Here is a 25,836-nt window from a genome sequence, read left to right as displayed (position 1 = left end):
AGATTGATGGGGAAAGAGAGTCAGGAATAATAACACAATAATTCAAGATCTTAAGTTTCTTCTTTTCTGTTTAATCATTTTCTTAAGCACAAACTGTGGAAAAACACTTCGAACTATCTATAACCATTAGTAAAAAAAAATATCTATAACAGTATAAGTATAACATGTATGATGCAATCGCATTTCAATCTATAGAAAAGTGCCATACAATTTTTCATCTAATAAATAAAGCATTTATCTTTAATTTTAACATCATGTATATTAGTAACAAAATGAAAAACGAAGTCATTTCAATAATGGGATAAACAAAAGGAAATGACAGACGAAGCACCGTCATACGTTTAAAAGTGAAGCAATAAAAAATACAAAGACCAATCGAAAGTTATTTATTTTTATTTATTTTAATATGAAAAGGATATTAAAAGATAACACATGAAAAATTAGAGGTCCTCTAGATGTGTCATAACTAAAATCCAACTATATTAGCTCAAGAAGACTCTTCTTCGATCCTCCTTAGGATTTGATTCATGCCTGCTGCAATATCTTCCACTGTATTCAATTGGCTCCCTTCTTCAACCTGAATCAACCCAATCTTTAATCAAAAAGAATAAAATAAATTCTTAAATATAAGTTACATGAAAAGGGGTTAGCAAAAAAAAAAAAAAAAAGGGTTGATTCATCAAGAAAAACCAAGTAACAAATGATAAAAGAAATGTATATCTTTTTGGGGTGCAAATGTATATTATTTCGAGGAAGAAGCTTATGAATGTGTCCTAAAACGAGTGGTGTCACTTCGTTCTGCCGTGTACCACAGTTCTGTGACCACCAGAACTTCCACAATACACATAACACACATACACACATGTGTAGGCATATGTCATCTTTTTAGTCCCTGATTCTTACGAGAATCATTACCTTTTTTTTTTAGTTGAATAAATACGCTGATTTTGAAACCCTCCCCCCCACCCCCCCTCAATAATTGGGACCAGCCGTAAACCAAGTAAAAGAAAAGGAAGAACGATTTAAATTGTTCTTCAAAACATTTTGGCCCAGAAAATTAATTCACAAGTACATTATTAGGAGACAAACTAAATGTGTGACAAAAAGACACATTAAATGAATAAAGCATTTGTCATGAGAGAAAGAATCAGTGAATCATTGACCCAAAACTAACTATCAGAACAGTGATTATATTAGTGCTCCACTAAGACCGCTTTAATTTGGATAATACCACTTTAATTTGAACTTGCAACACAATGTTATGAAGCTATAAATATGAGAAAAAAAATGTACCTTTAGGCTGATGGAATAGAGGACAGAGTCGTCACAAGTGGTGACATTGAGATGAAGAACAGTAAGCTTCAGGTTCTGTATCGATGCCGCCAGTTTAAGAAGTTGTTTGGGTCTCTTCTTGGCGAGTATCTTCACACTCGCATGGCTCTCCACCATCGTCACCTCTATCTCCGCCATCCCTTCAGCCACAGACGATGAAGAAGGTCGGCTCGAGTATTGAGGAAAAGCAAAGAACTCTGAGAACTGTCCCAACGAGCTGGCGGCAATAGTGTTGATCTGGTCGGCGGCGGGGGAAGCGGATTCGGTGTCTACTGGGACGGTGGTACTCTTTAACGGAGGCTCAATTGATTGTAAATGATGCTCAAGCTCCTTTAAGTAGTTAATGGCTCCGCCTACTATTGACGCTTGATCTCCCTTTAACCACCACAAACCATAGGTTAAGCCCATAGAAATTGGAAAAGGTTTTTTATAAAACAATCGAACTTTTATATTTAGTACATTGTTTTAATATTAAAGTATTCACAGTTTTATATGATGTCGATAGTCCTTTTTTAGCGCAATGACGTTCAAGACTTTATTTGTTCTCCCACAATCCCACTACCCATAGTTTCCATCTATAGAGACATTAGCTTATACTATGAAAACAATAACGTCATTCATTCGTTATATCAATTTTTTTGTCAACATTCATTCGTCATTTTTATCAAACTTATGTTTAAACATTTACACATATAGTGTAATATATATTTGTCCTAATGAAACTAGAAAGTCTAGAACATAGGCTTTGTCTTTATTTTTTCACGCGTTAAAATAAGACTTCACGCGCTCAAACGCACATATACATATATAGCTGTTGTATGTAGAGACTAACCCTTTGAGCGTAAGAAGGTGGCATGAGAGAACGGAGAACGGCGAGGTAATCGTTCATTTGTTTCCGGCGATTTCTCTCTACGGCGATGTGAGTCATCCTCTGGTTCTCGATCTCTTCCTTGTTCTTGCTACTCTTTGTCCTCCTCCTCCTCTTCCTCCTCCCCCCTCCAGCCGCCACATCCGATGGTGGAGGTTCGTCCAAGGCAGATCCATAAAGATGGTCGTCTCGTGGCCATCGAAGATCCTCCTCCTGATCGTTGTAGTTATAGTCATCATTGGTAAAAGTATCTACGCTTTTACCGTTATAATTAATTCTCGGAAGCCCTTGTCTTTGTTCTTGCCCTAGCTTAATGTTGTTCTTGGTGTCTAGTGGATCTTGATTGTCTTCTTGTTGAAAGTAGAAGTCGTGAAACTGAATATCTTTGCAAGATATTAAGGAGAATGGATCTTGTGGGTAGACAACAGCCTCTAAGGCCATAATTAGCTACAAAGTTCGTCGAAAAATAAAATATACTCTCAGAAAAATATGAAAAGGGTCCGAGCCAGAGAGAGAGAGAGAGAGGGAGAGAAAAAAAAGACAGAAAGTGTTTGTCTTTCTCTTTTTGTCTTGAGGGAGACAGTGCAAAAGGCAAATCAAACATGTATAAAACCTCTAGGTTTACAAAATAAAAAAACAATATAAAATATTTTGTTTAAAATAACCAAGTAAAATTGAATAAGAAATGAAACAAGAAGGTCAGAGAAAGTTGTGGTTTTGATCTATGGATGAGTGGAGAAGCTTGGGAGCTTATAAAGCTTATATGTTTTTTTTTAACAACAGAAGATGTCCCGAAGAAAATCTAAAACAGTTGGGTTATGAAAAGTAGAAGATATATAGAGAGACGTTGAATGGTTTCTTCTGCACGTGAGACTATAGACCGGTCCACAGAACCAGAGAAAAGATTCTGTGTGTTTCATGCAGGCTTTGGGGTTCGTCTAGTTACACTCATGTTCGAGGAGAGATAAATATAATATGTTGAATTCTCAACTTTATACGTTGCCATAAATTAATGTTTTCCGTATATCCTGGGAATCGATATTATCAAATGAAGCTTGAACTAAAATTTGAAGATGTTTGAGATGATATTAATTATTTGGTACATCACCTTGTAGGTGTTCAATAATATTTTGCTTATATATATGGTGCGTCGTAATGCGTATAGATAGAGAGATATTAAGCTTGACGTCAAAGATTTTTCTTTGTTTCTATGTATCCGCGTACGTCAAGGCTTTATAAATTGGAAATCAAAGGCTCTTTTTTATTGATATCTGGTTAAACTAAGTTTTGATTGATATAAATGTTAAGGTATCAGATTCGATTTTGATCTTGATCAGATTACCTTAGAGTTCAATTGATTAACCGTTTAGTTAGATCCTTAATTAGTGACTGATCGCGAATCAAGTAAACGCAAACAACACAAGCAATTTGTTTACCCAGTTTTTGTTTCCTACTGACTAGGGTGAAAACCAAACTTACAAATAAACAAAACTTCTTCTTTAATAATATTAAGGAAAAATAGATTTACATTTTAATGGCCTGCAAAAAAGAAAACTTCATTTTTATATAATAATAAATAAGATAATATCAAATACATATGTGGATTATACATGTAATTATCATAAATTTCAAAACTTTTAATATGAAATTATATAAAAACTATTTATAGAAATATTGATTATTTCTAAAATAGTGGAAAACCTGACAAGTAAGCAAAGTAATTTCTCAAATGATAATATAAATTATTAAGATTATGATTTTTTTTATTTCCTTATTTGCACCCATAACTAGGATTGAGGTCAAAATATCTAACATGTAAATATGTGACTAGCAATATATTAGTGGATCTAAGTGTTAATTTTTGCCTATTTAAAAGAAAGACTACTAAATAGAGTGAACGGGTGGATTGGCAGATGGTTATCAAAGAGAGGAACAAATATTAATTAAATCCACCATCTTAGCTCTTACGGCGTATGTTATGTATAGCTTCCTATTCCTTTTAGAGTTTTGCAAAAAACTTATAAGTACCTTTGCACAATTCTGGTGGTTGTCATTGCACAATTATGGTGGAGTTCAAATCCACCAAAGAGATGAATTCACTTGGCAAAATGGGAGAAACTTTGTTTACCGGGAGAGGAAGTGGACTTAGATTTCGTATGATTCATGAGTTTAATTTGGCATTATTGGCGAAACCATTATGGTGTTTGGTAAAATTTCCAGGTTCATTGGTGGCTCGCGTTTTACGTGGGAAACACTATAGAATGAGCTCGCCCTTGCAAATAATCTCAGTGGACTCTCCATCCTATGTTTGGGCTAGTATCTTAAAGGAAATGAAACTACTACTACTGGGGATTATGCAGAAGATTAATTCAGAATATGAACTAAAGGTGTGGGAGGATCCCTGGATTCCTACGACACCAGGCAGGCCAGCCCGTCCTAATGCTCCGGTAGTTCATCTACGTATGACCGCCAGTGATTTAATAAATGGAGAAACAAAGGAATGGGCTGGCGGGTTACTTAAAAATTATGTGTCCAGGAGGATATACTCTTAATTCGTAGTTTAGCCATTAACCAAACCAACCATCGTGACACTTTTTGTTGAAGCTATATAAAAAGTGGTCAGCATATAGTTAAATCGGATATTGGATATCACGGCATATCCTGAAAACTGAAGAAGAGAAGGAACTTTTGGAACCAAGCATAACAAAGCTTAAAACCTTTGCTTGGACAACAAATGTATGCTGAAGATACGTCACCTTATATGATAACTTCTTACATCCCATGTGGCAGTAACAAAGAATATGATACATCGTTATATGTTATATGATAACTTTTTTCAAGATGTGTGGAGCCTGGCAAAACAGTAAACACAGTTTTCGAGTGCCCGCTAGATTTTCAAACATGGTCATTATCCTCAACACCACTGTGCCCTGATTTATTTCTGATATCTAGCATTTATACCAATATGGACTATCTCTTTTGGAAAAAGAACGTTGAGAATCCACAACTTGACATGGATCTATATAATTTGGTACCATTGGAAATTTCGGAATGACAAATTGTTCAGAGGTATAGACAGGGACCCTTTGAATTAATCAGATACACGAAGGCAGATCCCATGCATGGTCTTCGGCGAATGTGTTTCTAGCAAAATCATCGCAATAAAGTGTCACCTAATCACAAACCGTAAGCTTGGATAACATATGTATTGTATATGGTTCTTAAACACCTACATCACAATTCAGTGGTTGTGGTTGGGTTTGGAAGGATACTTCTGAAAAAATCCAATTAATGGGGACATGCAAATTTATATCGAGAGTCTCATTTGCATACATAAATAGAAGTATTACGATGTGCAATGGAATGTATGCTTCGACATGTGACATGCCAAATCTTTGGGACGGATATAGCAAGAACTTGATAACTATGCTAAAGAAATCTCAAGCATGGCCAAATTTCGATACAGAATTGGATGGGATAATGATTCTTCAAAAGTGTTTCCAAGCTTTCAAGATTAACTACATTCCTCGAGCGAAAATGGAATTTTTGATTCTTTGGCTAGAACTGCGAGATCATTTCATAGAGATCTTTGTTTTATTGGTTGTTATATCCTGGTATGGTTATTGATGTACTTCAATAATAGAATAGCGTTTTGATTTCAATAGAAAAAAAAACGAAAAAGATATAAACACCGGCATGCTTATGACTGTTACGATTATACGCTTGCACGCATTTGAAATCTATAATAATAAAGTAGAAGAGAAAGGCTCCATAATGCGATACCTCACCCCTCATATCCCCTTTTTCAATACGTGTCGAGCAGAGAGACAACTTCTTGTTTTTCTGAATATGTTCGTTTAGTGCAAAGCATTGATGGGCTTTAGTTATTTTTGGGTCCTTCCTACTTTCATAAATGTGGTTAGCTTTGGCAGGGTTAGATCAGTTTTTTATTCCCCTTCCTCTTTGACACCTGCTTTAATTCAGTCATTAAACTCCATATCACATCTACTCCCACTCCGCCTCATTTATTCAGGTTCACGAACGGTTTCAATAACATATACAAGCTTGACCTATAAATAAGTCTTCTGGAATCGATGAAGACCTATACCGTACATATATCTTACAGCCTAACCATCTCACGCATCACCATTATCGGCTCTACTCATTCCAAAAAGTGTTCCCCTGGCCGTTTCTTAATGTTTGTTTGCTCTTATGGTGCATCTAAATCTGAACAGAGCATATTATTATTAAATAAATAAATCAGTTTCACGTTCAAATTTGTTTATCTTTGAGAATTGACTTAAGAGATTAACCTTACGCTCCATCGTACCAATGGTAAAAAATTCTCTTATAGTAGGAAAAGTAAACCTATTATACGAATGCCACCATTGGAACATCGCCTCATCTCTAAAAACAGTTTCAATGAGATATATTCCAAAAACTCGCGGCCAAAAAAATGACAACAACAAAGGTAGCTATTGTGAGAAGCATTTGAATCTGAATTAATTGATTATGTACATTCTCTAAGAACACAACAAAGTCAGAGACTCAGAGTTTCTACATGAAACAAGAATAATATAACACCAAAACTGGATTTAAGTTTGCCTTATCGGCTTAGTGTTGCAGATCATTGTCAATACACTCTTTTAGCTACAACCAAAACATAATAATAAAAAATGTTAAGCCTCCAAATAAAAACATAAAAGATTTTAAAATTTAGGCAATGATATATTGATGGATGGACCATTATCCTTTACAAACGCAGTTATCTTTACAATACAACTATTTATCACTAATCCTCAAGTAAACAATCTCATTACCTGCCACAACGATTTAAATAAACAAGATTAAAACGTAAGATGCAAGATTAAAGAGTCTTCGAATTAGAAAAATATTTTACTAAATACATATTCAACAAATTATAATAAATTTGATTTATTAATGTATACTAAATATTTTACATAAGTAATTTTTAAATATTACAGAAGTCATTTTTAACTAAAATAATAAACTTGCCCTTTTATAAATTGAAAATCTTATATAAACTGAAACAAACATATATTATAAAAAATCATTTGTTGTTACATAATATGTACTAATTATTATTTATGACATTGTTGAAACTATTTGTCTATTATTTTAAAAATTAAATTTTATAATTTTATCACATTATATTTGATTTTCAATTATTTGGCTTGGAGTTGGTGTATTAATTTATTATTTTGAAAAATAGTTATTGTAATAATATGAAATTATTACTTTATATTTTTTTCAACTATATGAAATTAGTTATTGAAAAATCTGATACTCTTAGGAAAAATTAGCTATTCTTACTTTATATTTTTTCAACTATATGAAATTCAAATAGAAATCAAATAAAAAATATAAATCATTTTATTTTCTTTAATTTTTTATTTAATATTTTTTTTGTTCTTTAACAAAAATATTGTTAGTGGTCAACTCAAACCAACAAAATAAAATTTACAATATGCGAGGGCTAATAAACAAGGAAATGAAGAACATGATTAGTTCACTCCTGTACAAGCCAAATCATAAGCTGGAAGGATTATTAAGAAGATGGTTTAAATTAACAACTTATAAATAGTTTTTACATCGGTAGAAGAATTTTTCAGTTCTTAAAAGGTCTAATTTGTATATAACATTTTTTTGATAGTTCAATAAATTTGAAATTTCATAAAAAATATTACCATATGATCTTAGAATAAAAGCATATTATATTTATTATTTTTGATATAAGATAAAGTTTCAATGATTTATAATATTTAAATATAAATAGTTTTAATGTAAACACATTACGGGTGGACGGGCCAACTCCTAGTTAATCATAAAACCGACTATAGAGCCCTATAACGTTTTAATTTACAACTCTCTTTATAGTGTTTGTAATGGTGGTCGGCGGCTGCGAAATTTTGTATCATATTGTATAAAATATCATCACTCAATACCAAATTTAATGAAATTACAATTATTTCAATCAGCCAGAATATACAAACACTTCGGCTTCCAGACGCTACACAAATACTAGTAGTAACTATAAACTTTTTACAGCCGAATTCTTGATTAAACAAAATTTTCTAGTCAAAAACATTAATATATTCTTACTCAACCATTGGACCAATGTACTAATATACTCCTTTTGTCTTTTAACAATTTATACTCATTGTATTGTTTAGAGATTTGTAAATATATGCTTATAATATTACGTCAAATCGTCGATTACCCCATCTCTATTCAATCATATTCCATACAGCAATGGTCAGATAGAGGCTCTTAGAAAAACCATTCAAATTTTTTTTGTTAAGATAATCAACAAGAGCATGGATCAAGATAATCGACGATTTGCCATCACTAATCTGGCTTTGCATCGTGCTTAATCCCATGTCGTCATCACGTCGTTTTCCAATTTAAGTTATGTTTTTATGGAACAAGTCTTGTTGATTATCTTAACAACATAACTTAAATTGGAAAACGACGTGATGACGACATGGATTAAGCACGATGCAAAGCCAGATTAGTGATGGCTAATTAATTTTATTTTGCTAGTCAACTTGAAACCTTCACGCGTAACTGCGTTAGAAGCCCATATAGTGAAAAATACAAATCCATTTTAACTATTATTTGACCAATAAACCACCATCTCATGTTATTCTAGAGTTTACCATTATGATCCTGTGATACATCAAAATCTAAAATTATGTATATCGAAGTTGATGGACTACTGTTTGCTGACATAACTAAAATTTTAAATGTGAAGATACATTAACTTAAAAAGTGCGATAGGCTTGAAGTTATCCCGGGCATTAACAAGTAATTATCAACGCAATATTTTCAGTAACCGGCTGTTTCACTGATAAAAGACATCTCAACTTCTTGATGGAAAGATCACGATAATGTCATATAATTTATACAAATGTTATATATAACATATTAATTAGTTATGATGCAAACATCTTTTAAATAGTACCATTGTTCAACCTTCAAAGTCAACCTACCAACCACAAAAGGCCCATTGTAACCATTGAGCAACCTCAAATTACAGTAGCTCTTAATGTTCCTCTTGTTCTTATCGTATCATCTCCTTCGATCATCATCCCAATATTTTTCTTTTCTTCAAACACAAAAAATATATAGGATTTGGGCATGGACCGGAGACGAAACCGGCTAAAGCTTTGTCCTCATGAACCCTAAAGGTAGAATAAGTCTCAAACGTTCAATCACCGGTCATCATGGTTCGATCTTACAGCTACACCTCTTTCTCCTACTCTTCTCCGGCCAAGCTTCGGCTCAAGCCACTCACGGCGGTTCAGATATGTATAGAGAAAGCTCCCGGTTCGACCCAACCATGGCAATACTCATGATCGTCCTCGTCAGCGTTTTCTTCGCTCTAGGGTTCTTCTCCGTATATATCCGTAGGTGTCTCGAGCGAGTCATGGGGATGGACAACACACACCCCGCTGATGCCGGCGGAAACTGGCTTTCTCTGAGCCGCCCGCAGGCGCGTGGACTTGACGCGTCTGTCATTGAGACTTTTCCTACGTTCAGATACTCAACGGTGAAAACGCTTAGGATAGGCAAAGAGGCCCTTGAGTGTCCTGTATGCTTAAACGAGTTCGAAGACGCTGAAAGGCTGCGTTTGATTCCTAAATGTTGCCACGTGTTCCATCCTGGTTGTATAGATGCTTGGCTTCAGTCTCACCCAACGTGTCCTCTTTGCCGCGCTAACCTCGTCCCCGTACCGGGAGAACCGATTGTTTCTATCCAGATACCCGGTTTAGCGGATGAAGCTCCCGGTTCTGAGTTAACCGGTGATCGGATTACGGTTTTGGGTTCTCCGGATGCGAGATTAATTGACTCAGTGGCCTTAACCGGTAACCAGAGTATGCCACGTAGGTCTTTGTCTACCGGATGGAACTTAGCCGGAGTTTTCACCAATTCTGATTGGACTGGTCAACATGGAGAGAATCTAGACCGGTTCACGCTTAGGTTACCGCAAGACATTTACAATAAGCTAGTGAACCCAAGTTTTTCAAAAGGTCACGTGGCGTTACCTCAGGTGATGAGTTCAGCGAGAGGGTACAGAACCGGAAGCCTAGAGACTGACACAAACTATTTCTACTATGAACGGTTTGACCAAGGTGGTCGGTTAGACCGTAGACCATTTTCCATGACTCCTCCGTACAGGACAGGTTCGATCAATACGTCTCCGGGTGGCAGTGGTGATCAGGTGCGTGCTGGTACACCAAAAGGTTTGCTTCTAGCGATGAAATCACCGTTCGATCGGTTGTTTCTTGGAAAGAACAACATTGGTGACCGTTCATCAAACAACAACATCGGTGAACGTTCGTCGGATCACCTTCGTGCCGGCAACGCTAGCCATCTGACTGTGTAGATCAAAGTCGCATAGTTGGTTGTTTAAGGAACTCTTACTACATATTTTATTTTTATTTTCGCATTCTGTATGTTCAGTTTAATTTTGCGGAACGAGGTCCGCTCTTTGATTTTTTTTTTTCTGCGGGTCAATTATTTTAAAAAAAACTATTATATAACTAATTTTTTTTGTTTTTTTCTTAACGCTGATTTATTATGATATTATAATTATGATATGAGAAAGATTACATCGAAGATTCGACAACCGATAATATTACATGTCTTATAAGGATCTACGCCTAATTACATCACATGAGCCGTGCTATAAGGATCCACGACTGACCAGATTTACCTGCACCATGTTGAATATCATTTGTAACGTTTCTTTCGTAGTTTTCATAATTATTTAATAAATCGTTTTCTGCGGAACTTGAAACATGGATTTCCTGTAATCTGCAAGAAATTACATAGTCTAGGTTTCGAATCTCATACCTGAATGTAGAAGTCTTTAAAATTTAATTAGTAGGTTATGATGCTTCCACAAATTTTTTTTAGTTTAAACCTTAAAAAAATTGAGATGTGAAAGGATGGTATCTGAAATCTTTTTATAAACTCTTGAAATGAGAATTGGTACCTCTTTAATTTATTTTTCAGTGTGTTAGATACTCCGCTCGTCTCTATCCCAGCAATGAAAATTTTCTAATAATTGTGGTTGTTTGTTCGAATGCATCACGATATTCCTAGATAGTCCCCCAAATCAGTACAACGTAATGCGGCTAAGCTTTAGACCAATATAAAAAAAATACTCTATTTTATTGTTTCGAGAAATAGTTTGAATTTCGCCTCAAAATCTATTTTTTGTTTATCCCAAAAATGGAATTTCTTTGGTCCAGCGATAAAAGAATTAAAGGTTTTACATCAGATCTAGGTTTTCGATTCTTAAAAATAGTCTAATAATTTATGAATACAAAATAAATTACAAAATGGTGTAGTTAAAATTGTTTGAATATGATTATGAATGAGAGAACATGAACTTTGGTGGTTTATGCTAATGGCATCGTTATGAGACCAGCTTCTCATGTATATAAAAGGAGGTGTTAGTGGAACTTAAATTTATATAAATTTTGATAATTTTAAAATTTGATATATTTGTTAAATTTAGAAATAGTTGGAGAGATTTTGTATATTGTTAAAATCCGCAACAATAAAATATTATAATTATTTAAGAATCCAAGGAGTATATGTAGTATTTTCAAATCTTGTTTACTGAGTTAAAATGTTAAAAAAACTCTCAATAACTCTAATTTTAATATGTATAAAATTATTAAAATCGAAAACTTTTGAATAAAAATAATTTTGTATAGAATTATAAAATTATCAAACTAATAACACTAAATTTTAATGAAAAAGTAAAAATCTATAAATCAATAACTTCAAGATTGAAATAGTCACAATACATCAAATTCTCACTAACATCCCCAAAACCTATTGTCGAAATAGATGTCAAAAAAAATATTGTCGAAATAATAAAATTTAATCTAGAAAATTATGTAAGCTTATTGTTACCACAAAACATTACGTAAGCTTAAAGTTATTAAGACAACTAATAACCAAGATGTATTAGACTGAGACTATAATTCTCTACTAAATTCTATTCCGCGCGGTTCTGCGTGATTATTTTTATTTAAATTTAAAATTTAAATTGTAAAATTTTAATTTTTTTATTCGATGATATTTACACATTTGGTGTAAATTGTTTTTTTTGTTTTTCCTGAATAAATTAGATTGTTTGAATGGATATTGAATTATAGTTGATAATTTAACATTATCACTATATGTGTAGTTGGAAATTATATTTATCAAACAATATAAAAAATTATATTTCACAAAACAAATTATTGTAATTTTTTAGTTTAAATTTTTTTAGTCTGACACATATGAACATAATATATTTTTAAATACATAGATTTATAGTTTTAAAAATAAATTAAATAGTTTGAATATAATAAAATAATATATTTGACAAATGAACATAACTTGAATGGGTAAATATGAAACAAAGAAATAATTTAATCTTTTTATATCTTTTTTTAACACAGATAGCATACATTACATCATCTTATAATCTCTAACTCAATTAGACATTATCATTAACCAAATGCCACATATGCGATATTGATGTACAGTTCCACATATAATGATTCCACGATGAACCTCTCCCCAAATCACTTCGACGGACGGTTCTACATGTACGACATTCTCGATGGAAAGGCTCTCTGTACAGTACACGGCCACAACGAAAGGATCTGCCTATGGTAGTCTGGAAACCTGAAAGCTTGCATCCTATGATATGCAAGAAAATAGTCTGAGTTCCGAATCCCAAACCTAGATATAAAAGCCTTTAAACCTTACTCAATAGCATAAAGTACTTCAACAGAAATAATTTAATCTATATTAATATTATTAGAAAATAAAATAAAAATGATAGAATAATTAAAAATGCATGAATAGCTTCCAGTTTTGAATGGCTTAACATTTATAAGAAAGGTTATGGGAATAAGGGAAGCCATGGAAAAAGGTTTAGGCGATTTGTTTGTGTGGATTTCTGTGAGTGGGAACTGTCGATGACTTAAATCCTATATTTATAGAGTTTAGATTAGTTTTTGGTTAGTTTAAAATTTCGAAAATATAGTAATACTAAAGATTTACATGAATATATGTTATTCCAAAAACAATTTTAAATACTTGCAAAGATATTTTAATTTATTTTTATAATTTCAACTAAATTAAACTATTAATGTGTCTTATATTACTCAAATATCTTAAGGAAAGTATATAATTTAGCCAGATTGTTAGGAATATATTTGTTTTTATTAAGATTTAGATAGAAGTAACTGATTAAGGTATTCATTTTTTAAATGGGTGTATACATTAGAATTTAATATATTAACTTTAGGCTTAATATTTTGGCATATATTAGAATTTAATATATTAACTTTCTGTTATGTGTTTATATTTCGTTATACTTCATATCTCGTATGAAGTAATCAAAAACTAACTTTCAAATATCTATGAATTTTTACACCAAACATATATGATTGAAAATTAAGTGATAATGCTATAGTATTAGATTCATGTTTTCATGTTTTCCATGATGAACAAAAGCCTAATACGCGTTACTTTGATTCAAACGTTGAGAAACTAAGTTTTACTAAAGAAATGTCATTAATGTTAAGGCCAATTTCAATGGGATACTAAAACGCCAAACTTGATATATTTTTAAATCTAAGATGCAACACACAAAAATTACAATATTTCACCTAATTTGGTATATATGGTGTTACACCAAATTTAGTGCAAGACTATTCATTACAACAAATATTTAATATACATATTTTATTGTGTTTCATTTAATAATATAGTTCAATTACTATTATTAATTTGTTCATATATAAACATAAATATATTGTCTTATTTGTATTTTTAAATTATTTTTACAAAATTAAAATATTTTTATTTTATATTGAAGTAAGAAATCATTAAATGACTGTTATTATTTACTTTATATTGTAAAAAAAGTAAAATATCATAAAAAAATTATATTTTATTTTTAATAATATAAAATTTTAATTAGTATTTTAAAAAATATATAAATTAATAATATAAGCTGGATAATATTAAAATGCATATTAAATTTGAAATAAACACTCAAAACATAAGATGAGTATATTATTTTGTTATGTGCTTTTCATAATTAATAGTTTGTAATTTTAATATAATATTTTATATAAAACAAATGCGTAAAAAATATAATATTGTTAAACCACAAAATATAAATGTAAATAAATTCTATAGACATAAAATTACAAAAATTTAAAAAGATAATATCTATGTGTGATAAATAATTATTTATCAGTTACAAATAATAAAAATATGAAAATTATTAAAACTAAATACATTAAATAATATATAATATTATTCTTGGTGTAGTATTTAGTGTTATGTTGGAGATGACAAAAAATGTATGATACCAAATCACTAAATTTGATTTAACATTAAATTTGGTGTCATGGTTGGATATGCCTTAGAACATAAAGGGATGATAGTGTAAAAATCAAGTAACAAATTCATGTGTTTGTGTATTTCATAAGAAACAAAAATTATAGAATGAGTTACTTTGGATGATTCAAACATCAAGAAAATAAATTTTAGGTTAAAACAAATAATTCAGAATAAGTAACTGTATAATTCAGTGACCGGGTGATCTGATAAGGAAAATTTAAATCGGTTGAGTCATTTGACATAACTAATTATTAAGCTAAAATAAATAAATTATTTATTTAATAAGTATAATGGTATATGAAGCATGTTTTTATATTTAGTCACAACATGTTTAATTACAATGGCAAATTTTAAATAAGATTTTAAATTAATAGATTAAATTTTAGTTGCATCTATAACTAGGATTTAGGTCAAATTATACATCTTACAAGTAAATGCGTGACTCGGCTAACAAAATAAATAGCACCATGTCCATGGACGATTACGATTATTTTCATTTGAAATTAATAATAAAAACGATGAAAGAGATCTATAATGTTTAATTTTGAAACTCTTTTTAAGGTGTTTTTGATGGTGGTCGGCAACTGCAGACTTTTCTATCATCTCTTGATAAAAGATTATCATATCAGTATGTTTTTTTTAACAACTATTTTGTTTATATAAAATGTAATATTACACATAAAATAATAAAAATACAACCAAATGTAAATTTAAAATAAAATACAACATAATTAAAATCTGAAGAAACTTTCTTCTGAATCTTCTTAGTGCAATCTTCATGTTTGAGTATCGGCCATGTGATAAAACTCCAAACTTCAAACTTCTTTGTTTTCTTTGTTGTATAACATTAGTCACCTTCCAACTTGGATCAATAGATGTCAATCGAGATTGAATCTCATATAATGATTCTCTCGAAAAAAAAAATTGGAACGACCAATCTTCAACGATTATCATATCAGTATGTTATGTGCTCATTACAAATATCAGTGAAATTAACAAATAGCAACTATCAAATTCACAGCCCTATATTAGCTCTCATTTTCTGCATTTACATACACCATACGATTAACACATAACTAGCAAAACATATAGATTATTATTTAAACAAGAATCATTTATTGTAAATGATTTTTAATAGTTATATAAATGATTCTACAATTCCACAACTTGGCATCTGCTTAATATAGTAATCTAAATATTCATAATCTCATTAGGTATTAGATATTTCATCTGCCAAATTCATTTAAGAAATCATAACTCAGTAGGATTAGGATAACTTGTCACCTAAGATTTCTTTAAGCTTAAACCAACAGTGTCACATAATTATAATTGTAGTTTATTGGTCAAATAAGAGTTAAAAACGATTTGTATTTTTCAGAATAGGTTTATATCGCCATTACGCATGAAAATTTCACGTTGACTTGCAAAATTAAATTAATAACTAATAAGCGATCACTAATCTGGCTCTGCATCGTGTTTCATCCCATGTCCACAAAGGCGGATCTAGAGAATATTACAAGAGGGAGCACACACTATTAAATAACAAAATTTTCAGCCAAAAATGCATGAGACATTAAAAATCTCTTAAGATAAGACCATTTGAGTTTCTTGATTTCAATAATATGAATGAAAGTAAAACTTATATGCGTGTGGCACTTGCCCCACCTAGGTCTGTTCCTGGACTTGTCATCACGTCGTTTTCCAATTCACAGGTTTATGTTCTTAAAATGTCTATAGGTTGATCCATGCTCTTGTTGATTATCTTAACAAAGAAAAAATAGAAAGGTCTGTTAAGAGTCTCTATCTGAACATTTCTGTATGTAACAGTGATTGGATAAAGATGTATTTACAAATATTTACATAAATTTACAGAATTTAACTAGTACAATGAATGTAAATTCTTTATAAAAAAAGAAGTGAATTAGTACTGTTGGTCTAATGGTTGATTAATATTTTTCACTAGATATTATACGGTTAGTTTTGAGTTATTTTCTTAAGCTAATAAAGAGAGTTATTTTTATACTTAATCTTATACAATCTTTGAATTCAATAAATGGTATCAGAGCTTCAGGAAGAGATGAGTGATATAGTCGTGAAAACAAAAGACAGTGGAAGATCATCCTTAATTCAATGTCCGATGCTTACCTCAAAAAATTATACGGTGTGGGCTATGAGGATGAAGGTGTCACTTAAAGTACACAAGGTCTAGGAAGTTATAGAAACATAATCAAACATAATCAATCGAAGGAGACAAGAAGACATGGCCATCGCTTTATTGTTCCAATCCATACCCGAGACGTTTATCTTACAAGTCGAAGAACTTGATACTGCAAAGAAAGTATGTGAAGCAATTAAGGCAAAGCATGTAGGAGCAGAAAGAGTAAAAGAAGTTAGATTGCAAACACTAATGAAGGAATTTGATCGTCTCAAAATGAAAGACACTGGGACAATCGATGAATTTGGAGGAAAGTTAGCCGAAATATCATCAAAATCTGCTGTCCTAGGAGTAAGTATTGAGGAATCTAAGCCAGTTAAAAAAACTCCCAAAATACTCCCTCACAAGAAGTATATACATATTGTGGCTTCACTAGAACAAGTGCTAGATCTTAATACCACCAGTTTCGATGATATCATAGGGCGTCTAAAGGCCTTCGAAGAATGTTTCTTCAATGAAGAAGAACCCCAAGAAGATCAAAGTAAACTAATGTATGCAAACATGGAGACTCAAAACGGTCAATCAAGTTGAGATTACAATGGAGACTTTAGAAACAGAGTTCGAGGAGGGTGTTTCTATTACAGGGGAAGAGGTCATGGACGGTTTAATGGAGAAAGAGACACATCGGAGGTAATGTGTTTTCACTGTGATAAGTTAGGTCACTTTGTGTCTAACTGTCATGATCGCTTACATAAGCTACAAGAAATCTAGGAGACTGATAACAGCGACACACAAGTACGGATGAGCTTATGATGCACGCAGTAGTATGCCTAAACGAGAAGAATTTCATACCAGATAAGTTTGAAACATATACCGGTGAAGAAAGAATATGGTATCTCGACAACGGTCCCATCAATCCTATGACTAGGAGACGGAGGTATTTTTCAAAACTTGATAATACAGTCACTGGAAAAGTAAGATTTGGAGATGACTCACACATAGATAATAAAGGAAAATGCACAATATCATTTACTGACATGCACGGCGAATCGAGGAAGATGACCAATGTCTATTTCATCCCCGATTTAAGAAGAAACATTATAAGTCTTGGTCCAGATACAGAATCAGGGTGCGATATAAGATTGAGAAAAGAATACCTAACAATGCATGATCACAATGGGAAACTACTTGTCAAAACAAATACATCAAAAAATCGATTATATAAAGTCTGTATGGGAGTATGAAACATTGAGTTGCTACACCTAGCAACAATAAGTGAGATAACTAGATGGCATGTTCGATTAGGACACATAAATCTTGAAGTACTAAAGTCTATGATATGAAAGGAATTGTTCAAAGAATTCCGAGTGAATGTTGAAAATAAATCTTTCCATCATGTCTACTAGGGAAACAAACAAGAAACATTCTTTAAGCAACTACATATCGAGCAACGAAGACACTCCAGCTCATGCATGGAGACCTCTGTGGACTTATAACACCGAGCACACCAGAGGGAAATAAGTACGTTTTCGTCATCACTGATGATTATTCAAGATACATGTGGACAATTCTCTTGAAAGAAAAGAGTAACGCCTTCGATAAGTTTAAGAAACTCAAGTGTCTGGTAGAGCAAGAAACATGGACGAGTATTGAGACCTTCAGGACAGATAGAGGAAGAGAATTCATATTACATGAATTCAACTCATTATGTGACATCTCCGGCATAAGGCGGCATCTCACCGCTACCTACAGTCCACAAGAGAATGGTGGGTAGAAAAACGAAATGGAACCCTAATAGAGATGGCGAGAAGTATACTAAAACACATGCATATGCCAAACTATCTATGGGGAGAAGAAATACGAAATTCCACGTATATCTTAAACCGCATAGCCACAAGATCTCTTAAAGATAAAACTCCATACAAAGTTTTTTGTATGAAGAAGCCAAACATTGATCACCTCCAAATTTTTGGGTGCCACGGATATGCAAAGATAGAGAAGCCGCATTTGAAGAAAATTAGATGACAGATCACACATGCTTGTTCAACTAGGAACAGAACTAGGGTCAAAAGCATACCGATTACTTGAACCGAAAACCCAGAAAATAGTGGTAAGCCGCGATGTGGTATTTGACGAGACCCAGGGATGGAACTGGAACCAAGCGACACATAACAAGATAATAATGGAATTTTGTTCTGACTTTCGGAAGATTTGGAAACCAAGGCATACAAGAAGATATTGAAGGAGAGATGACAAACATAGAACCAGTCGAGAATACTAATGAAGAAACTCATCACAGTAACAATGAAGATGATGATTTTGTGACTTCACATGAAGACGAAACAGAACAGCCTCAAGTACCGCTGAGAAGAACAGAGAGGCAGAGTGTAAAGCCTAAATATCTTAAGGACTATGTCTTATTCGCAGAAGAAGAATGAGAAAGATTAATATTGTGTCTAAACAACGAGACAAGAGATTTTTTTGGAAGCAAAAGAACACAGGGAATGTATACTTGCTTGAGAAGATGAAATCCTTTCAATCGAGAAGAATGAAACATGGACGCTTTTCGAACTTCTATTTAGGGTAAAGACAATAGGATTAAAGTGGGTTTCAAGCTAAAATGCAACACATATGGCATTATTAATAAATACAAGGCTCGACTCGTCAAAGGGTATGTACAACGTCATGGTGTTGATTTTGATGAGCTCTTTTCTCTCATAGCGCGACTCGAGACAGTACAACTCCTTATCAATCTCCCAGCATCACATGGATAGGAGGTACATCATCTTGATGTAAAAACTGCATTCTTTCATAGAGAACTAAAAGAAACTGTGCATGTTACCCAACCAGAGGGGTTTGGAGTAAAGGGAAGTGAAAGCAAGGTTTACAAGTTAAACAAAGCTTTGTGTGGATTGAAACAAGCACCGAGAGCATGGAACCATAAGTTGAATGCAATACTTACGGAATTACAGTTCTACAAGCGTTCTAAAAATCTCTCAGTATATCGAAAGATGGTGAACAGCAAACTTCTTTTCGTAGCTGTTTATGTAGACGGCCTATTTGTCACCAGAACAAGTGTGAATGTTATCAACAAGTTTAAGAAGGAGATGGCGTCCAAATTTGAGATGAGCGATCTTGAAAGTTGACATATTATCTTGGGATTGAGGTATGTCAATACAAGGAAGGTCTAACGCTAAATCAAAGGCGATATGCATCGAAGATCTTAGAAGAAGCAGAGTTAAAGGACTGTAACTTAGCACACACGCCAATGGAGTCCAGCTTAAAATTGTCGAGAGCTAAGGATGAGAAAGATATATAGGCCTAGGGGTACAAAAGAAATATTGGATGTCTCAGATATTTTCTTCACACACGAATAGATTCGTCATATTGCGTAGGATCACTTAGTTGATACATGCATGCGCCTAAAGAGTCTCATGGTGCTGCAATGAAGCAGTGTCTGAGATAGTTTCAATGAGCCACAAGTCTTGGATTAACATTTGGATGCTCCATTCGAAGTTACAAAGCTGATTGGGTACAATGATATCAGCCATAACATTGATCTAGATGATGGAAAAAATACAACTGGACATATTTTCTATCTCGGTGAATCACCAATCACTTGGTGCTCACAAAAACAAGATACAGTCGCATTGTCATCGTGTGAGGTTGATTTATGGCAAGACCGAAGCAGCAAGACAAACAATATGGCTTCAAGATATACTTGGTGAAGTGATTGGATCATCGTGTGAAGGGGTCGTGGTTAAGAATTGATAATATATCAGCTATTTCTCTAACAAAGAACCCGGTCTTCCATGGTTGAAGTAAACTCATACATACAAGATATCACTTCATAAGGGAATGCGTTTTGAGAATGGACAAGTGGAAGTCGAACATGTTCCTGGTGGCAAGCAAAATGCGGACGTTTTAACGAAGACACATGGAAGGATCATGTTCAAGGAGATGAGAGATCTCATTGGGATTCAAGATGTGTCAAAAGATTTTTCAAGCTTAAGATTAATAGAGAGAATGTTGGTTTAAGCTTAAATGGATTAGGAGAAGAAAATGTCTAATACCTAATAAGATTAGAAATATTTAGATTACTATATAACGAGATGACAAGTTGTAGCATAACTTATGAATTTTAGAAATTGTGTCTGAGAATTTAAGTTTTGAATTATTTTCTTAAGCCAATAAAAAGAGTTATTCTTTGTACTTGATCTTATAAAATCATTGAATTCAACAGACACATCAAAATATTTGTGTAAGATCATTGTGATTTTAACTTTATATATTAAAGTTGATGGATACTACTTTCTACTGATATAACTAAAATAATTAAAACTTTAAATGTGAAAAACATTAACATGCAAAAACTTTGTCAAAAACGAAAACAAAAAATACATTAACTTATAAAGTGGGATAGGCTTGAAATCCTTTGGAAAATAGAAAGGACTTGCACAGTTAAGAAAGAACTGAAATGTTATAGACGCCGGGCATTAACAAGTATTGGCGACATTTGCACTAACTGGTTGTCTCATTGATAAAAGACGTCCCGGCTTCTAGTTGGAAAATCACAATCATGCCATATAATTTATATATTATTCTATACTTATTCGTTGTTAAAAAGGTATATGACGTTTTAGAAAAAAATATATATTCCAAATTAGGAAGAATTCAATTTTAATGAATAAATTTTATGTTATATGACATTTTATATTTTACTTTATTGATTGAATAGCGTTAAAATAGATAATTAATAATTTTTTGGTTCAAAAATAAATTAAATGTTTTTAAATTTATGTGCATGATCCTAAACATCATCTATTAGAAAATGGATAGTGTATATAACATATTAATTAGAAATGATGCAAACATCTTTTAAATAGTGACATTGTTCAAACATCAAAAGCCAACCTACCACAAGACCCATTGTAACCGTTGAGCAACCTTAAATCTCAGTAATGTTTCTCTTGTTCTTATCCTAGCATCTCCTCTGATCATACTACCAGTATTGTTTCTTTCTTTTCTTAAAACACACACAAAAGTAGATAGGATTGTTGCATGGACTGGAGACTCAAGCCGGCTAAAGCTTGGTCCATGGACCCCAGAGGTCTCACCCGTTCAATCACCGGTCATCATGGTTCGATATTACAGCTACACCTCTGTCTCCTACTCTTCTCTGGCCACACTTCGGCTCAAGCCACTGATGGCGATTCAGATATGTATGGAGAAAGCTTGTTGGATCCAAACATGGTAATACTCATGATTGTCCTAGTCAGCGTTTTCTTCACCCTCGGGTTTTTCTCCATATGTATCCGTAAGTGGCTCGAGCGAGTCACTGGAATGAACAACGCAAACTCCGTCGGCGCGGGCGGTAACAGGTTTTCTCTAAGCCGCCCACAGGCGCGTGGAATCGACGCATCAGTCATTGAGACTTTTCCTACGTTCCGATACTCAACGGTGAAGATGCTCACGATCAGCAAAGAGGCCCTTGAGTGTCCTATTTGCTTAAACGAGTTTGAAGACGAGGAAACGCTGCGTTTGATTCCTAAATGTTGCCACGTGTTTCATCCTGATTGTGTAGATGCTTGGTTCCAGTCTCACGCCACATGTCCTCTTTGCCGCGCCAATCTCGTCCCCGTACTGGGAGAGTCGGTTGTTTCTATCCAGATACCCGGTTTAGCTGATGGTGCTCCTCGTTCTGAATTAACCGGTGATCGGACTACGGTTTTGGGTTCTCCGGATGCAAGATTGATTGATTCAGTGGCGTTGACATGTAACCAGAGTATGCCACGTAGGTCAATGTCTACCGGATGGAATTTAGCCGGGATTTTCACCAATTCCGGATGGACCGGTCAACATGAGGAGAATCTCGACCGGTTCACGCTTAGGTTACCGCGAGACATTCACAATAAGCTCGTGGACCCAAGCTTTTCAAAATGCCACGTGACGTTTCCTCAGATGATGAGTTCAGCCAGAGGGTACAGAACCGGAAACCTAGAGACAGATGCAAACTATTTCTACTATGAACGGTTCGACCAAGATGATCGGTTTGACCAAGATGATCGGTTTGACCAAGATGGTCGGTTAGACCGTAGACCATTCTCCATAACTCCTCCGCAGAGGCGGACCCACATGTATTAATGGTGGGTCAGCTGACACACCTTAAATGATAAAATCCTAATTTGTTAAAGAGAAACTGTATATATTCAGTAGATCTGTTGGCAAAATCTCTTAGGGTGACACCCCTAAATCTGGGTTCAACACTTACCTCACACTCTCTTTACCATTTTTTTATTAGTGATTTAAAGCCCATTAAATTTTTTGACCCATATTAAAAAACATTCTGGGTCCGCCACTGCTCCTCCGTACCGGACATGTTCGATAAAATCACCGTTCGATTGGTTGTGTCTTGAAAAGAACAATATCGGTGAACGTTCGTCCGATCACCTTCGCTCCGGCCATGATAGCCCATCTGTAGACCAAGTCGTGTAATTGGTTATTTGAGGAAGTCTCTCTATATATATATATATTATTTTTTCTGAATTCTTCATTTTCAGTTTTAAACTTTTAATGTTGCCGAACGAGATCCGCTCTTTGTTTTTTGTTTTGTTCTTTCCTTGGCCGAATACATAATAAAATCATTTCGTCAGGAAATAAAATACAAAGCAAAATTAGTATGTGGTCTAATCACTAAGGGTTTATAAGAAGATTATCTTTGGAAGAGGCAATGTCATTCTTTATATAAGCTATACAATTGTTCTTGGCTACTTTAATAACGTGCTCAGCAAGAATGAGTTGAATCTCAAGTTTGAAGGTCTCACTGATACAATTCAGGATTGTAAACAAGTCTTTGATGCAGCAAGTGCTGATGTGCTAGCAAAACAACCAAAATCTTGAAACGTACGAGGGTGTTCCATTGTTATCCCAATTTTCTTAAACATTATGTCAGTGTTGACAAATGAGTTATAGTCTCCGATTGGGGTTTAACTTTAACTTTGTTGAAATTCTAATTGAGTTTTAAAACCATTTTTATTTCACTCCACTCTAAAGGCTTAAAATATTGTTAAAGAAAATTCAAAACCAAAATAACGAATTTTACTCTTAACATGATTTCTTTTTCTTAAAGCCAGTAATTCATTACTTTTACTATTTCTACAAAAATGTTTATTATTTAGCAGTTAATCATCTCCAGGTGAATCAAAACTCATCCTCTGTTCTCATTATGAATCTTGATCGACTAATTACTCACGGCTTTGTAATCTCAAATTTGGGACAGTGTATCACTAAAATATTATCACACTAATTTATCAAATTACTGTTAGAATCATATCTTATGTTACAGCATTCATCCGCTATTCATAAATATTATTTTGGTATAATTAAAAACAAAAAGAAAACAATACATTAGGTATAATAGTGTAGATAAAAGGGAAAATAGTGTTAACAATGTTGACGGCTGCAGCTAACGAGTTTGATATGTGACCGCATTCAATTTTAAGCTACTGATGATTCTTGTACAGAAGCATATGGTATGGGGACTACCTTTGTCACCACTCAAATCTTCTCCGCCTCTGTCCTTGAGGGTCCGATCTGCTCTCTATCGACCTTCATTTCATTGCCCAATTCTCCGCTTTGAGAAGATTTTTTCATCTGTTCATTTTTGGATCCGAAAACACGCACCACCACAACATCGTCCATGATGAATGGTTATAGGATTAGCGGGGACCATCTTCTTCTTTCGCTTGAACACCCCAAAGTCATCTTATCTCTTTAAGGAAGAAGGCAGAAGGCAGTGGCATCTTTTCCTAATGTGCACAAAAGTAAATACGTAACACGTGACATTTTTAGGGTTTTCAGAATTATGGACTCTAATTAGGCTTTAATAATTTAAGTAGAAGCATTTCTACAGCAGTAAATATATTGTCCCTTAATTTGTTTGTTTCTTGATATTTATATTAGATATAAATAAAATATATAATATCCCCGTACTAAATTTTGACATAAAATTCTTATTTAACATAAAATTGTTGTAAAAATATTTAATCAAAATCATTATTATTAAAATATAATAATGATGTTGTTTTGTTAAAAAAAGTGCTTGCTGCTCTCTTCTTTGAACGAGCCAAGATTCTGTGGAATTCTCTTGTCCTCTTCAGCAGCTTCTTCCTTCTTCGATGTTTCTTTTTTCTTCGTTGACGCTGTTTTAGTTTCCGTTACTTTTGGTGGGTAATGCTCTTCTGGTGTTACTTCAGGCTGAACCGCGGCGGTTACTGAATTTTCCGGTGAATTAGTCTCGGTAGCTTTCTCTAGAGTTTCAGTTTCAGTCGCCAATACTTGATGAGTAGTGTTTGATTCTTCTTGAGGTGTTAGTCCCGATGATGGTTGATTCATACTAATAATATTAGTCACGAATCTGCAAACGAAATAGTATAGTATATATTGTCCAAATAGTATAGTACAATCGGAAATTACGATACAAACGTGGATACCTCGACCATAACGCCGTCGTGATATGTAGATTTCATGGCAATGGTGATGGTTGTTCAGTGATGAACGTAAATATGAATGAGGTGAAAATATTATGAAAAAGATATTGATTATAGAAAAAGAGGTAGTGTTTAAGGAGAGATAAATACAAAACACATTAGAGAGTTGGTGATGATCGTATTGTAATGCCGACGGAGAAAAAGGTGGTGCAAATGAAAGTAAAGTAATGGTAGTTGATAATCGAGAATAAGAAGAAGAAAAAAGTATTTTGATATTTCTTTAACCGGTTACTAAAGGTAATATAGTATATATTATATAAATAATATAGGTATTTTTTTGTTAGATATTTAATTATGTTTTGTTTTGTAGCTATCCAGCCCAATTTCTCAAATTTTAATGGATTAATATTTTGAAACAGTAAAAACTTATGCCAATGTTTCTTAAAAAAAATATTTGGCAACGAGTAGTAAGCACAGAAGAGCCAAGTAGTTAATATTTTTTTAAGACTTGGTATTTGGTTTGTGTTTGCAAGTTTTTGATT

At 33.3% G+C, this 25,836-nt stretch overlaps 3 protein-coding genes across 4 annotated transcripts; 2 read left to right on the top strand and 1 right to left on the bottom strand.

The window, feature by feature from the left end:
• Positions 1-273: 273 nt before the first annotated feature.
• LOC106396508 (transcription factor bHLH96-like) lies at positions 274-3,139 on the bottom strand. Of its 2 annotated transcripts, none has more exons than XM_022702733.2 (3): positions 2,165-3,139; positions 1,294-1,707; positions 274-592 (listed from the first exon to the last, which is right to left on the bottom strand). In XM_022702733.2, the coding sequence occupies exons 1-3, from the start codon at positions 2,639-2,641 to the stop codon at positions 488-490; spliced, it is 996 nt and encodes a 331-aa protein (XP_022558454.2). In that variant the 5' UTR covers positions 2,642-3,139; the 3' UTR covers positions 274-487. The 2 variants fall into 2 exon arrangements, with proteins under 2 accessions (XP_022558454.2, XP_013692373.2); XM_013836919.3 differs by having other exon boundaries at positions 274-577; positions 2,165-3,014.
• A 5,690-nt stretch (positions 3,140-8,829) lies between these two features.
• LOC106396502 (RING-H2 finger protein ATL11-like) lies at positions 8,830-10,771 on the top strand. The gene has a single exon (XM_013836908.3). The coding sequence runs from the start codon at positions 9,399-9,401 to the stop codon at positions 10,608-10,610; it is 1,212 nt and encodes a 403-aa protein (XP_013692362.2). The 5' UTR covers positions 8,830-9,398; the 3' UTR covers positions 10,611-10,771.
• A 9,306-nt stretch (positions 10,772-20,077) lies between these two features.
• LOC125587124 (RING-H2 finger protein ATL11-like) lies at positions 20,078-25,151 on the top strand. Its single transcript, XM_048757272.1, has 2 exons — positions 20,078-22,917; positions 23,167-25,151. Exons 1-2 carry the CDS (start codon positions 21,867-21,869, stop codon positions 23,298-23,300), a joined length of 1,185 nt encoding a protein of 394 aa, XP_048613229.1. The 5' UTR covers positions 20,078-21,866; the 3' UTR covers positions 23,301-25,151.
• The last annotated feature ends 685 nt before the right edge of the window (positions 25,152-25,836 follow it).

This window comes from Brassica napus, chromosome A2 (genome assembly GCF_020379485.1).
Source record: "Brassica napus cultivar Da-Ae chromosome A2, Da-Ae, whole genome shotgun sequence".
NCBI lineage: Eukaryota > Viridiplantae > Streptophyta > Magnoliopsida > Brassicales > Brassicaceae > Brassica > Brassica napus.
This window is presented reverse-complemented; position numbering and strand designations above follow the sequence as displayed.